The sequence below is a fragment of the Paramisgurnus dabryanus genome, chromosome 7, assembly GCF_030506205.2.
Source record: "Paramisgurnus dabryanus chromosome 7, PD_genome_1.1, whole genome shotgun sequence".
Taxonomy (NCBI): Eukaryota; Metazoa; Chordata; class Actinopteri; order Cypriniformes; family Cobitidae; genus Paramisgurnus; species Paramisgurnus dabryanus.
The window spans coordinates 8,357,673-8,374,643 of NC_133343.1; the positions used below are offsets into that span (position 1 = coordinate 8,357,673).

The 16,971-nt window shown below is 38.3% G+C and overlaps 1 protein-coding gene across 7 annotated transcripts in view; it reads right to left on the reverse strand.

The window, feature by feature from the left end:
• Nucleotides 1–16,971, reverse strand: part of gulp1b (GULP PTB domain containing engulfment adaptor 1b) — a 74,541-nt gene that overhangs the window by 39,570 nt on the left and 18,000 nt on the right. For 6 of the 7 annotated variants that reach the window (XM_073815362.1, XM_065240220.1, XM_065240217.1 and 3 more), the window contains exon 2: nucleotides 2,818–2,901. The exons of the other annotated variant lie outside the window; for it this stretch is intronic. In XM_073815362.1, the coding sequence (XP_073671463.1) occupies nucleotides 2,818–2,901 (84 nt within the window). The remainder of the gene's footprint in view (nucleotides 1–2,817; nucleotides 2,902–16,971) is intronic. 7 annotated transcript variants of the gene reach the window in all.

Consider the following 16,971-nt stretch of genomic DNA (forward strand, 5'->3'; position numbering starts at 1 on the left):
CAAGACCACAGGCAAGGTCACTTAATATGTATTAAATTAGGTGGTAAAACAACCTCTGTCAAGGTGATTATTATTACCATGCTTCACAGTACAGTTTAATTTAGTCCTCAAACACAGCATTTCTCCTTTTGCTACAATGCAGCAGGATGGGAGTAGACTGGGAACAATGTAGTTCACATAAAGTCTATTTTTCAGTCAATTTTATGATTTTATCATCCGTAGAGACATTGCTTTTACATCTTAGCCCTTACACTAACATTACACTACACCTGTGGTTCTAAACCTTTTTTACTTCCATGCCCCCCATTCCCAAATACAACATATGAAGACCCCCCCACACACTCTACTTGTACCAACTAAATGTTCTAGAGCAGGGGTCTCCAACTTTTTTGTGAGCAAGGGCTACCACAATAGATAAAACAATCCAGAGGGCTACCTTTTTTGATATAGTCTTCTTAAAATGCATTTATTTTACTTGTTGAAATGTTTTTTTACATACATAAAAGAAGCTAAGCTAATTTAAAAATATGTAATAAATAAATATTAAAATTGAGGCTATTAATAGAATGTGCTTTGGCGAGCAACTCATAGACTCTGTGTGGGCAACCTGGTGCCTGCGGGCACCATGTTGGAGACTATGGAGGACCACAAGAGTCATGCAAAATGTAATAAAGAACTTTAATATTTAATAACTACCTGGACAATAAAAATAGCAATTAATACATTTCATTAATTAATCTATAAATAAATAGACAAAGTTACAAAAAAAATCATTATGTAACATTTTATAAGGCAATAAAAAGTGAGATTATAAAAATAACGTAGAAATGAAATATTAATCCATTAATAAATAGTTCAAAGTAATATTACAATTTACAAAAATAACATAAAACACTCAATAAGTTCATCATTTTAAATTGCATTTATAAATTCTTAATTAAATAATGGAATTTCAAAATGTTTTTCAAAAAGCGATTTAATAAGAGAAATAAATAACTGGATTTATAAATTGAACTACAAATACTGGTTTAAATTAGGCATTTAAAATGGCATTTCTGTTTAACATTTCTGTTTTCATTCCCCGATGGTTCTCTTTATTCTTTTCGCTATTCGATTTGCTTTTTGTTTTAGCCTCTCTATTTAGCTTTTCCGTGACTCTTTGGGTCCTTGCAAATGGTCAAATGAGAAATGCAAATTAGCTATGGCCAGGTGGATGTAACAAGCTCACTGATTGGCTCTGATTGTACATCATGCGCAGATTTACAGTATAAATCTCGGATGAGGACCCAAAGAGTAAAAATCTTACTTTGTATTTTTGTCTGGTTTTCAATATAAATATCTAAAAATTCTTAAATCAACATGTATTATCTTGAGCAAAATGACCGAAGAAAATAATTCTAGTTTTTAGACAAAAACTTTACAATTTAAGTGAAATTGTGCTTTAAACAAGCAAAAATATCGGCCAATGGGGTGAGAAAATGTTGCTTGAATTTGGCAGATATTTTAGCATGTTTTAAGCACAAATTCACTTAAATTGTATATTTTTTGTCTAAAATAACATTTTGCTCAAGATAATACATGTTGATTTAAGAATTTTTAGAAATTTCTACTGAAAACAAGACAAAAATACTAAGTAAGAAAGTAATTTTTTGCAGTGTAATTGGGTCCCCAGTGCTTCTAGCAACCTAGAAAGTGTGAAAAAGATCAACCGAGTAACTTAGTTTTGGTAAACCATTCTCTGCAAGCATGTAAAAAATAGATCATTGAAATTTGTCTCTCCTTGTGATGTCAGAAGGGTATAATACCGCCCCTTAATTTGTCATTAAGTGCAGAGATCAGCTCATTTGCATTTAAAAGGACACACGCAAAACTGCACATTTTTGCTCACACCTACAAAGTGTTAAATAAATTATCTATATGGTATTTTGAGCTAAAACTTCACATACGTACTCTGGGGACACCAAAGATTTATTTGACATCTTAAAAAAGTTTTGTGAAATGTCCCCTTTTAAATGGGGACCCATGAATCATTCAAACTCATTGATCTATTCATGCCTCATATCCTTAATATTCCCCCTGAATCATTTGCCATCAACACAATGTATTTAGCAAAAATACTGTTTACACAGAGATAAGTGTCCCTCGGCAGTCGTAAAGGTCAATGAACGAGAAGTCCTGTGTAACTTCTAGTTCATTAAACAGCACAATCGCCGTCTGAAGAAGAGCTCTCATGTGTAAAAGAGTGTGTTTGAGCTTAGCAATAATTTAAGCCAACGAGTAAATTCCACTTGAGGACTATGAAATATTCAAGCCAACTTACTGCTGCATCTGCTGGCAGAGATAAACTCGACAAACATGCGCTGTGACCGGACCGGCGGGTCCAGAAGCACTTTGGTCATCGTCATTAATAAAGGATTAGCCTGGAAGGCAAACTTCTAGTGGAAGTAGGAGGTTTACCGCGAACTGGAACTATGTCACCTACAGTGTGAATACTGATCTGTGACGTTCACATTACTTTTAAATTGCTAGGTTGTTTCAAACAGTTGAGTAAAATAAGGACAAACACAACCGTTGTATTGAGAAATATCAGAATTAACATTATTAATCTTCCTTTTGAGGTAAAAGTATTTACATACTTTTTACTTTTGGATTACTTTATGTATTGGATGTTACATGTACGACTGTCGCAAACAGACTTTTTAACTAGCTTAACCAGCGCTGTGAACAGTACAGTATAGCTATGTTGTCCCACCTGCTGGTCTCTCATCCCCATCAGTCAAAACACATTATTGGAATATTGCCAAGGTAACATCTTACCCTTTCTCCTATTAAAAGCTCTGTTCATTCTGCAGTTTTCAGGATGTGCCTGTGATGCGCACACAGAGTCAGATGAGACACCACCTGAAAAATATCACAGAGGATTAGAATTGTTGTGAAAGGGCCAAACAATTTATTTACCAAGTGCCATAAAATGTAATCCAAAATGGATAACTATAGATCTTCCTTTGGAGAAACATGAGTCAGATTACTGTGAAGGTGGTTACAGATTTAACCTTATGTAGACGTGTGCTGAAAGACCAAAGTTACTACGTTTACAATCTAGTCCTAGAGTCAGAATCGCACCCCTGAGCATGATGCTTGACTCCGTATGGAGTTTGCTACAGATTGACTGTGCAGCCAATTTGTGCAGTATATGTCAGTTTCACTTTTGTTGTGAAAGAAAATTTGGTGCAAAGCCGACTAATATTTTATAGCCACTTAAAAGTATATCCTTGTACAGATTTATCGGTATGTACTATGTAGAATCAGGATTTCTGTGGATCAAAACATATCCCTCCTCAGACAATGAGGTGACGTCATTCGGCACTTTTGCTGTGAAGTGTTCGGTAGATGTTGAACAGGGTGAGTGAGATGACACACAAGTAAGAGGGATCAAAGACTTTAAGAAGGACTGACTGCCAAATTGAACTAAACCCGGTATTTTCAAGAACAAAAATTAACTTATTTAGGGGTCGATCCTCTTGCACATGAACAAGTTTGACACCAACACAACAAATAATTTTTTTGTGTTTAACTCTTTCCCCGCCATTGACGAGATATCTCGTCAATTAAGAGAAAACGCTTCCCCGCCAATGACGAGTCTTTCCGCAATACCGCTATTATCCACCAGGTGGCGCCCTTCCGCAACTTTTTAAAACCGGAAGTATTGCTCTATGGCAAGCTGCTGCATGTCCGTGTCTGTTTTAAAGATCGCTCTGAATGGGATCTCTATGAAAAGTTTGTCATAAAAATGGAATTATCTCTGCTTTTTGCTCAAAATATGGTGTTTTTGCAAAAACCTACCCATATTCAAAAGCTGATTGCAAAAGAACCACTAAAGGTAGGATGAAACGGTTTTTTTTTTGTTTGAAAGCAGAGGGTCTGTTCTTTCCTTTGGTATATTGTATGTTTATATATTTAAAGAAGAACATTTTCTGGAAGGCATTAAACTTTGGTGAAAATAATGAAAAACGCTGGCGCTGGCTGGCAACTTTTTTTAAAAACGCTGGCGGTGAAAGAGTTAATAATTCATGATAATTTCACCTCCTTGTCATGCAAAGCACATTGTCTCCTGTTTTATATTTTCAAGATTAAAGAGTTTATTATCATATTTAGCCTACAGAAAACACTTTATTGCACTATACAATGAAATTCTCTGTGAATCCTCTAGCAGCCGAAAATGTGAAAATGTAACACGAAACGTACACAATACTAAATTAGCCAATTGCAAATGTGTAAATACATATTAGATAAGTATGAAAATATATATAAATACGTACATGTACAGTGAGGAAAATAAGTATTTGAACACCCTGCTTTTTTGCAAGTTCGCCCACTTAGAAATCATATAGGGGTCTGAAATTGTCCTCGTCCACTGTGAGAGACATAATAAAAAAAAAAAAAAAATCCAGAAATCACAATGTATGATTTTTTAACTATTTATTTGTATGATACAGCTGCAAATAAGTATTTAAACACCTGAGAAAGTCAATGCTAATATTTGTAACAGTAGCCTTTGTTTCCTCTAGTTTTTGACCAGGTTTGCACACACTGCATGAGGGATTTTGGCCCACTCCTCCACACAGATCTTCTCTAGATCAGTCAGGTTTCTGGCCTGTCGCTGAGCAACATGGAGTTTGAGCTCCCTCGAAAGATTCTCTATTGGGTTTAGGTCTGGAGACTGGCTAGGCCACGCCAGAACCTTGATATGCTTCTTACAGAGCCACTCCTTGGTTATCCTGGCTGTGTGCTCCAGGTCATTGTCATGTTGGAAGACCCAGCCTCGACCCTTATTCAATGCTCTAACTGAGGGAAGGAGGTTGTTCCCCAATATCTCGCAATACATGGCCCCGGTCATCCTCTCCTTAATACAGTGCAGTCGCCCTGTCCCATGTGCAGAAAAACAGCCCCAAAGCATGATGCTACCACCTCCATGCTTCACAGTAGGGATGGTGTTCTTGGGATGGTACTCATCATTCTTCTTCCTCCAAACACATTTAGTGGAATTATGACCAAAAAGTTATATTTTGGTCTCATCTGACCACATGACTTTCTCCCATGACTCATCTGGATCATCCAAATGGTCATTGGCAAACTTAAGACGGGCCTGAACATGTGCTGGTTTAAGCAGGGGACCAGCTCCTCCCGTGTAGTGCCGGGCTGATTTCCCACCTTTCTTAGGATCACTGAGACCCTACGAGGTGAGAACTTGCATGGAGCCCCAGTCCAAGGGAGATTGACAGGCATGTTTAGCTTCTTCCATTTTCTAATGATTGCTCCAACAGTGGACCTTTTTTCACCAAGCTGCTTGGCAATTTCCCTGTAGACCTTTCCAGCCTTGTGGAGGTGTACAATTTTGTCTCTAGTGTCTTTGGGCAGCTCTTTGGTCTTGGCCATGTTAGTAGTTGGATTCTAACTGATTGTATGGGGTGGACAGGTGTCTTTATGCAGCTAACAACCTCAAACAGGGGCATCTAATTTAGTATAATAAATGGAGTGGAGGTGGACATTTTATAGGCAGACTAACAGGTCTTTGAGGGTCAGAATTCTAGCTGATAGACAGGTGTTCAAATACTTATTTGCAGCTGTATCATACAAATAAATAGTTAAACAAATGGAGTTTTTTAAGATTATGTCTCTCACAGTGGACATGCACCACTGTGATGACAATTTCAGACCCCTCCATGATTTCTAAGTGGGAGAACTTGCAAAATAGCAGGGTGTTCAAATACCTATTTTCCTCACTGTATATAAGCCCATATAGATATACATATAGTCTTAAACAGTAGAGGCATATATAGTGTTCAATACAATTGGTGGAATTCATTTAATCCGATGTCAGCTTTTACTGAGATTTTTGCACTTGATTTTTTGATACTGAGTTTCCAAATCGTCCTGCTGGCGCTGTGCCATATTTGTCTCAATAGCTCGATGATGGGAGCAAGAGTCAAGTGGCTTCTAAAAAGCACAGAACAACAGGGAAGCACGACTCTTCTCCGAGTCAAAGCCTTGCTCTCAGACTGATCTGAGTGCATGAAACACTTTTGCATGCTTTGCCAGAACTTCAGTCTGTCAATCAAGAATTGTCCTCAGAGAAAGAAATGGAAGAAGAAGTTTTATTTATATAGCGCCTATCCGCAGCTCAAGGTTGCTTTACGTAGTTATTTCCATAATACATTTGAACAGAACATACATTACATGAGGTCACATAAAGCCAGCATTAGTTAAAGTATATATTAAATACTTTGGGGTCAAATATACGCAAGTACAGTACTGTATGCATAGTCTGCTATTATATGCTGTATGTAATCATTTCTGTTGCTGATGTAGGAAATGAGCCAGGAGAGAGCAGACCCAGTGATGCTGACATAAGAAAGGTGAAAGATAAGTATTTCATGGCAGACGGTGTCAAATGCAGAGCTTATATCAAGGATATCAGTATATATGCAGGATCACACTGACAGGATGTGGAACTGAACATCATAAATCTTAAATCACTTACAACAAAAGAAGTTGTGAATGTGAAAAGCAGAGAGAAAGAGAGAGTTGGCTGAGTGATCCTCTCTCCACTTAATATGTGAGTCACTTACATGAGGGGTATATGAAGAATAAGAAACAGATTATATTAGAAATAGAGAGAGAGCACAAAATAGACGATGCCAGGCCAATTTTACAGTATCTGACCCAACGATGATTAAAAAACAACCAAGCATCTTTAGTTGAAATAACCAAGCGTGTGTCAAAATTGTAAACCAAACAGGATCAGTTTGTGCCTTTTTGACCCAGCACTGGGTTGAAAATTGTTAGATTGCAACAACCAGAAAGTGTCAATAGCAGTGATTCTCAACCAGGGAGCTTCTCAACCCACCAGCAAGAACAAGGTGCTAGTTCAGAGCTAGTGCTTTTGCTAGTTTGGCGTTGGTTCGACTGGCGAGCCTTAAGAATCGGTTTGCCTTTCCATGTGCTAGAGAGCCACCACAGAGCCAAGTTTGACGTCACTGTATACGTCTCATCTTTCCCAGTAACGTTAGCGCAGCAGCGGAAAACACACACACACACACCATCAACGATGTTGGATGCTGCATAATTATCAATAGTCAAGGACTTGCGTACCTACACTGGCATCTGAACGCAGTGAATCCAACAAGTAATTTATATAAACAACTAAGAATGTTAGCCTTAGCATGCAGCTACACTCTTAGGTGGCGTGCACACCAAAGCTTTTACGCCCGCGGCCGGCGCATGTTGTCAATTGTTTCCAGTGGAAGCTCTGCATTTTTCAAATAAGCCGGCAGCTAGCGTTTTTTTGAAAGAGTTGAAAGAGATTTAACTCGTCAATGTCAGTTTTCACACGGCCGTCCAATCACAGTGAAGGAGGGGCAGGACAAGTATCACAACAACCAACCGGCTCACAGCTCAAGTTTCACAGCTACCAAAGCGGTTGGCTGAAGAAAGCTGGCGCTCAGCTGAAAAAACAGCTGCCATTTGATGTCCTCCAGGCGTTTTCAGCCGCGTTTAAAAAATGTGGTGTGCACAACCCCTTAGTATTGTGTCACAGTAACCTGCCCCCAGCCCATACGCAATTGGTTCTTACTTCTAGACCAGCAATGTTTTGGTGCTACCTAAAAACCTGGCGTTAAAAAAGAAATAATTGAAATTTGGTTCTGAACCAGCACTCAGCCTGCCTTGGTGGAAAAGGGGCTTAGGGGGTCTCAAAAGGACTTCAAAATAAGACAAAACAAGTAGGGATCGACGATATGGATTTTTTGTGTCGATGCCGATAACGGCTGCCAATTTGCTTGAGCCGATATTTGAAGCCGATACTGCTTTTGCTTACTCAATTGACATCATAAAAATGACACGATGATGCCAAATGTAACAAGTCTCAATTTAAAAAAGTAACATTTATTGAACTTAAAAAAACTATATTTAACAAATAGTAAATATATTTAACAAACCGCCCCATAGAGATGAGAAATAAAAACCCGCTTTATCCAGCTATGATCAGCTGTAAGGCCGAGCTTTTGATGTTGTCATGGAAAGGTTGGTTGTTTTTAGTCACATGACCTGCAATTGCTTGCGGCTTCCAGCACTCTGTCTGTAAATAATGCCGATACACATAAAACTCGCAAAAAACGGCCCGATATATATAGGCCGGCCGATATATCGGTCTATCACTAAAAACAAGCATAAAATAAGATAAAACTACAAATATCCAGATATTTCGTAGTGATATCTTGTTATTTTTGTAACAAATATATATCTATAGTTATGCCAAGCTCTAGTTTATTTTACTTGGTATACTAGAGTTGAGGGGCCTTTAAAGAATGTTGTAGGCAGTAGGGGAGCCTTGAAGGCCATTATTCTCCACATACTGTACATTTTTGTTGCTTCATATATCCCTGTCTTCCTAAAACCCTCTGATTTGTTACAAAGCTCATCAATCTGAAAAGTCCTATGTCCCCGATTGGCCAGTCTTTACTACCTTATCAATACGAGCCAAATGTATTTGACATTGATTTATTTTTTCCAGTTAAACACAGTCACAAAATTAGATTAAAATGGGACAGACCAGCCATTGGGTTGAATTAACCCAGAAAATGTTTACATTTGAACCAACAATGGGTTAAAACAACCCAGTTAAATTTCAACACAAGGGGCTGTGCTCATCCCTTTTTGACCTCAAAATAAATAAAATAAACATCCCTGCATTTTTTAGAGTATACAATGATATTTATATATTTAGCGGGGTCCAAACACTTTGTGGGGCCACTGTATGCGAAATCCAGATCAAGAAAGATAAGCTGAATGTCTTAGTAGACTGATGTTTATGTTTTGAATGCTAAAAGGTCAACCTACAGTACAAGACAAAAGATCACTCTAAAAGTCTCAAAGCATGACCTTCAAAATGAGTATAAATATGACATTAATGCATAACAGTTCGGTTTTAACTGAACTCACTGAAGACAAACGGTATTCCAAGATGATCAGCAATAAGACGTTATATTTTGCGATGAAGATATATGTGTAGTAAATGCCATTAAAGATCTGTTCAGACAGCCTACTAAATGCAGTGCTTTCACCCAAAGGGTGACAAGCTAACAAAAGAGATTATTCAGATAAAATCATGACTTTTTTCTTTTAAGGAGCATTACCATTCATGACAAGACCCATAGACCCACCAGCCATAACCAATTCAGGGCCATTAATTTTTACTTTCCGTTTCCGCCTTCAAATGAGCTTCTCAAGCCATTCAGCTTCACGCTAGCTTCTTAAGAAAGGTGAAAGATCACGTTACCAATGACGGAGAGAGCAGTAAGGTGTTTTAATATATTTAAATGAAAGCACAGTTTTGACAAAAGGTGAAATAATGGCTTTAATTATATTCCTAAAATGAGAAACGGCTCAGTGGCCTGAATCTGAGAAACATTTTTGACTAACTCATTTAAAGTTGAGGTGCAAACCAGGAGAGAGAGAGCACCGAAACCAATCTCATTCCAGTCATCTTCCATTTCAGGATACACATCAAATCGCATTTAGCTGCAGATATTAAACGGTGCTGGAAATAAGTTCAGTGACTCCCAAGGATCAAAGTGCAATGTGTTCGCACACACCTGCATGCAAGTATTTGTCACAGGGATCAGATTTCGATCTTCTGAATCTTTATGAAGTTGTAATGGTCCGTACTCTCAAAGCTGTGCCGATGCTCTTGATCGGTGCATGTTTTTCCAAACATCAAAACTGTTTGTCTTTTAATCTTTAATCAAAATGTAATAACTTGTTCTTTGAAATGTTTTCATTTTTTATTGACATTTGTCTGATAGGGAAAGAGTCAAACATGCTTCAAATCCTTGCATCTTACCACCTGTGTACTGGGAAATGCGACCACTACTTGAAACTATCAAAGCAAACAAAACTACATTTTCTGGCACTAATAGACAGGCAGTCTGTGATATCAAAACTGATATTATTGGCTTTCCAATACACATTATCAATCTTACTGTGCACAAATTCATCTGTGGACATTTTCCTATTAATTTCTTATCAGAAAAAATTAATAACCCCTATACCACTTCCATTTTTTGAAAGACATAGACTGATTTTACTGGAGGTTATTTAATCAATCAGCCACAAATGCATTATTAAAAAAATGACAGATACACTGCAGGCTCCTGGTGGATTGAAGGTCATTCATAGTACCTGGGGGAAGGTCAGAACACCACTGAAGAAAAAGCTGGTCAAGATAAAAATGTGATTTTTGAAAATAAATAACCAGCATGTGTTCTGTTTACACTTCCTTAGTTTGGGACAATGGTATGCGAATGTTTTTTTAAGTAGCTTAATCAGCAGGACTTCACTGGGCTTTGAACAACATGAACACAAAGCTGGCCGATGAGCTTCGTAAATACTTGTATACCTGTTAAAACGCCATTGCACTAACTATAGACCAGCATGAAAAATCATGGGCCACCATAAAAAGCCCTGTAGCCAGTAAACATAGTTAGTTTAATTTCAATATTTTTACAATAAAAAAACGGCTTACATCAATTTTATGTCTTCTAAAGAGTAAACAGTTATCAGCAGTCTTTGCTGGTTCCAATATTCAGATTCATCAATGCCGCTACAGAGCTATTAATAAGCCCAACAAGTTTTGCATTAGAGATATGGGGACCAAAAGGGACATGATGTTCTGTGAAGCATATAATCTCATTATCAGGAAAGTTAAGAAAGCCAATTAAGCCGTAAATCAGCAGACAGATTAAATTGAACATGAAGCATGACGTACTGCAAGATAATCGCAACAAAGTCTCAGCAAAACTTTAAGCCTGTGAAAATAGACAAAAATAACATAAAAATATTAGTTCTTAAATTTCCAAAAGACAAAAAATTTAAAAAAAGGTAGGGATGCACCGATACCACTTTTTTGGAATACGAGTACGAGTACTTGCATTTTAGTACTTGCCGATACCGATACCGAGTACTTACTGTAAAGCAACACCAAAGAGTTTTGGCTCTTTGCTCCCCCTACAGGTTAGAAGCGTAATTGTCCATTACCCACTGTCATAAATACTGAGGCATAGCTGGCTAAAGCAAGTTTTTGTAGTATTCACTCGGACTACAGGACCACTACCCGACGTTTGGAAACTTCTTTAGTGCGGTTTTGGCCGATAGAGGGCTTCAAAGCGAATGTGAAAGTGCTGTTCACCCTGTTTAGAGTGGATGAACGACTGAAACTGTTTTGGAAGCGTTATTTTAAGGTAAAAAAAACTTTTTGGTGTTGCTTTAATAAAAAAACATGATTTAAATTTACAGGTAACAGCTTTAGTCATATAATTTAACAAAAAAACAAAGGACTAGTTTTCCAGTTTGTTGTAAACTCTGCCTCTTTGGACAACACGAGGCATTAACCCCTTACACGCCGCTCAAACATAGACATTTCTCAGATCGTGGTATCGATTCCAGGTATCGGGGGACTTTTAACGAGTACGAGTACTTTAGAAAATGTGGTATCGAGGCCGATACCCGATACCAGTATCGGTATCGGTGCATCCCTAAAAAAAGGGCTTTGTTAAAATTACAAGAGACATTTGATTAGATTTTTAAATAAATTTGTGTACCAAAATCAATTTTGGCTATTAGCCTGTTGGCTAATTACTAATTTCTGTCAGGATCCTGCCGAAACCTTGTCTTGTTTTAATATTTAGTCCAGTATGGCAGGGTTCTGACAGTACAATGTTTTGTGTGGGAAATGCGTGGTTTGTATTGTGTATACTAAACCACGTATTTCCCGTGTCTCGTTACTTTTTACCCGCTCCCTTGCTTGTTATTGTGTTCACCTGTTGTCCTTGTTAGTTTTCCCTATTAAAAGTCCTTATGCTCCGTGTTCTGTCTACGTTCGTTTTGCTTTGTTCCTGTCATGTAGAGTTCCTGTTTTTGCTCCTGTATATTCCCGTTAAGATAAGTCTAGTTTAGTCCTGTGTGTTTGTTTAGTGTTATATAGTATAGTCTAGTCCTGTTAGTGTTTAGTTTTCTTGTTGTTTGCCCCTTTCTGGGGTTTTTGTTTCTTGTTGTTTAATAAAAATGTGTTTTTTCTATCTGTGTCTGCGCTTGGGTTCGTTCACTTGAAAATTCTTGACAGAACGAACGTAGCACTATAGAACCCAGCAGACGATATGGACTCTAACCTGTCTTTCAGAAGAGCCCACCAGGCTCATGTGTTATTTGCTTTGCGCCAGAAGGGCAGAGCCAGCCACAGCCTCCCCTGTCTCGGCACTCCAGCCAGCCACTGCCTCCCCTGTCTCTTCGCTCCAGCCATCCGCAGCCTCCCCTGCCTCGGCGCACCAGCCAGCCGCAGCCTCCTCTGTCTCGGCGCTCCAGCCAGCCGCAGCCTCCCCTGTCTCGGCTCATCCTCACCTTTCCCAATTTCGTATCCCCCTCACCCCTTAAACCCTGCCCTGTTCCATTCTGTCCTGCCACCCTTTGTTGCTCCTCCCAAGAACTCTGTCAAACTTTCCCAGCCTACACGGACCAAGTCCTAAGCTACACCATGTGGACCCAAGACTCGTATCCCACCCAACCTGGACCACCCCCTATGAACTTTGTTATTACCCCTCCCCCCTCCCTTGTTATTTTTATTGTCCCACCCCAATCCATTTATTGTCATTGCCTGTTTGCCTCTGTTAATGTTTGTAATTGTTTTGTTAATGTTTTCTTGGTATTTGTCTAGTATGCAGTCTGTCTTGTCTTGTGTCTCTCCTTGAGGGATGCCAGGTGGCGTCCCTTGAGGGAGGGTACTGTCAGGATCTGCCGAAACCTTGTCTTGTTTTAATATTTAGTCCAGTATGGCAGGGTTCTGACTGTACAATGTTTGTGTGGGGAATGCGTGGTTTGTATTGTGTATACTAAACCATGTATTTCCAGTGTCTGCTTGTTATTGTGTTCACCTGTAGAGTTCCTGTGTTTTGCTCCTGTATATTCCTGTTAAGATAAGTCTAGTTTAGTCATGTGTTTTTGTTAAGTGTTATATAGTATAGTCTAGTCCAGTTAGTGTTTAGTTCTCTCCTCGTGGGTTTTTTGTTTCTTGTTTTTTTAGAACAATTCACTAATACTAGTTTTTCCTTTTTATACACACAATTGTATACGTACCTCTCAAGAAAGATTTCTGCTTAATTCACAAGAGCATACTGGAATTTGTTTAACGTAAACTCGTTCTAACGTTAGTGAGTTTGGATTGTTCTAAAATTGACTAGATCATTTGCTGTCATTCAAAGCAATATTTTTTTTGTTATTTAAAGAGCGCGTAATATGCATCTATAAATAGGATGATAATGCTTGTGCACTTTGAATATTACACACACAGCAGAACACAAACATTTTTAAATACGAAAAATTAAAGGATTACAATGTAAAAGATTATTATTGTGTCTCTTGGACATAAATGAGGACTGATTATGAGACGTTTCACCTGTAGCCTGGTAAGTAATTGAATGTTTTGCCTAAAACAAATGCAAATATTGCATTTATTTCTAAATGTTTTTTTTAATTGCTACCCCACAAATGTATTGTATATGATGACTTTGTACCTCTGGATATAGTGAGATGAGAACCTTTTTTTAAGTAATGCACTCAAAATGCACTACAAAACACTCTGCGCTATCCGAGTGCTGAAGCGTTTTAACTCTCCTCCACACGCTTGTAAATTCTTTATCTCCTGTTTGTTAAAAATAAAGTATTTTTAGAGTACAAACATTTTCTTGCATATTGTTAAATTATTCTTTCAGATTACAGTGGCCATGTAGGCTAAACATACATTTACAGCACTTAAAAGCCTGCTATTTTTACTTCCATGACTGAAAGAAAATTACTTTTAAAATGAACCAAATGTTTTAATACAAAAGATAACAATTTCAATACAAAAAACAATGCAATCTTAAACCAGTGGTCTTCTTCCTCCGCTAATTCCACCACCTAACAGGGAATCGACATTGCGCAAGTGCAACTGGCTTTTAAAGGGGATGGGAGATCGGTTTATTGCACGTTACGCCCAAGAAACACCTATTACTCATTACGAGATTAAGAACAACCCTTTCAAACTGTGCGCCAGGCACACAAACCATTGTTAAACAAGCAAAAGTGGATTCGGACACGCCCTAAGTGCACTTGTGCCATGCGCTTAGATCGTTCAAATAGGGCCCATCATGTTTAAAGCAGGGGGGCAGGGTTTCATATTTTATTGAAGCTTCCCTGGACGCCGCCATTGCTTAGCGAACACCCATCTGCTGTTAGCATCCCATTGACTCCCATTCATTTTGGCGTCACTTTGACAGCGAACTTTACATCTGAGGCGTTTAAAGACTCCATTTGTCCATTAATTATTTCTAAAGAAACACGAAAATGTATAAAAGGCTCCATTACCTTGTATCTTACGTTATGTCCCAGTAGAAGCAGTTTTTGTAAAAATAGGCTAACGATTGCATCATAACCTGCGACTTTCTGTCGCACAGTAGAGAAATTACCGTATGGACTGGGAGGGAAGCTCACAGGCAATCTTTTACTGACTATGAAGCAATCGGGTGGACGTGAAGGCATAAAGTCAAGGGAGATTATTAATCAGAATACTAACCAAAATGTGCTCCTGTTCACGCTCGCCGTCTCTGCAAGATTCAGTAGGTGATTCAGATTTCCCGTGGCACGGCTATTAGAAGACTTACAATTGTCAGACAGGTTGCTCACGTGACATCCACGTCATTGAGCTCAGTTTGAGTCTGCGCAGTACGCTCGACACCCAGGAAGTGCGTGCTTCTAATTGACTTCACTTGTCTCTGTTGAATCCAATGGGGTCGCTGTGTCCATTTCTTTTACTGTCTATGTTTTAAAGTGCACATTGAACTTCTATCCCTCACAGCCTCGTTTTGGAATCAACATTGCAGCAGCTAATTAAGGTCTATTGTGATGAAATGTCCAATTATAACATTTAATTATGTAAATTTGTATAATTATGAAAACATTTTTTGTCAGAATTGTGCTGTCCTATCCTAAATATGAAAAATATTAAAAGATTTAGCATATTCTTACCACAGGAAACACATCATGATAAATGTAACTTGAAAATGGCTTTTGAAAAAAAGTGTCTGCCAAATGCATAAATGTAAATTAATTGGAAAATGAATTAGTCAGCAGCCCGGTAGATCTACAGTACAGTGTATCAATGAACTTCACTGGCACATTTATTGGGTTCAACATCAAACCGAACACATGATAGGCAGCACAGCAGCATAGCACTGGTCTCGTGGGCAGTGCCTACTTTGACAAGACAAAGCACTTGGAATAATGAGGCAGCTTCAAAAATCCTAGGCTGTGACTAAGAGTTTGAGTTAAACCAGTTTTTATAATTTTGCTCTAATCTTCACGGCTGTGTCTGCATGATAAGGACTTCCCCTGGTAAAATGCTGCAACTACTCCAGTTGCTTAAAATATGTCCATATTTTACTGTTAGTAGGGATTGATTTCTGAGCGGCCATTTCCTCATGTCCCATATGTGAAGCAGTACAGCAGCTCAAGGGCGGACTAAACTAATTTCAATCATTAGGCTTGGTTTTCTGCAAGTGAATCTAAATGAGTAAGAGGCAGGAGCAGCCAAGGCAAACTCTGTCTGCATCTGATATTCAAGTGCTCCTGTCAAGGCTGATCGAGCTAAACACTACCACCAATGGTATAACAGCTTGTTCTTATTTCCAAAGGAATGTCGGATAATGAGACTTATTGAAGTTCTCTTAAAGAAACAAATGTTTACTTGAAATAAACAATGACCGTATTGGAGTTCACATTAATACATTAAACAGTAACTGGTGTAGACAGTCTAATCCATTGTTCTTTTCCTTTTTATACTCCTAGAGGTCTATTAGGATGCTGCTGCTAGAGTGCCCAAAGAAAAGCGCTAGTATGACTATGTTACGCACATTTTATTATCTCTACACTGCCTTCCTGTCAAATACAGGATTGATTTGAAAGTTTTACTGTTTGTTTACAAAGCTCTTAACTTTTATGCTCTCCAATACTTAACTGATCTACTGACACCATATACTTCACTACTAGATCTTTAAGATCCTGTGATCTAGGGTTACTCACTGTTCCTAAACCGAGGGGATTGCTCGTTTACCATTGCTGGCCCGAAACTGTGGAACAACCCCCCGATATCTGGGCTGCACCCTATATCTCAGTTTTTAAAACTAAACTTAAAACTTTCTTATTTTCTATGGCCTTTAATATTCCCTGATCTTGTGATTGGTTTTTATTTTTGAATTTTCTTTATTTTTATGGATGTTTTTATTGGTGTTAACTTTTTATGCTTTGTACAGTACTTTGGTCTGCTTCGGCGGTTTCTAAATGTGCTTTATGAATAAACATTGATTGATTGATTGATTTAACCCTTATGGGCTCTATCTTATACCCGGCGCAATGCAGCGCAATGCGCGACGCAAGTGTTTAGCGCCAAGTTGTTTAAATAGCAAATGCATTTGCGCCCATGGGCGTTCTGGTCTGAAAACGTGGTGTGTTCAGGCGCATTGTTGGCGCGTTGCTATTTTGAGGCAACTAAAATAGACTACGCCATTGACCAACTAAACCCTGGTCATGGCGCAATAGTGTTTTTGTTATTTAATGTGAGCGTTACTAATATGCGCCTATAAACACAACACGCAGGTTTGCTTATCACATACATGAATGCGCAGCAGCACAAAAATGCTTTTAAATATGAAAGATTAAAGGATTGAATGTAAAAGATTATTATTGAGTCTCTTGGACAGAAATGAGGACCAATTATGAGACGTTAGAAGGCGTAAAGAGCTCCTTCACCTGTAGACTGGTAAATAAATAAATGCTTTGCTTTAAACAAATGCATCTATTTTTAAATGTTTTAAAATGCAAACCTAC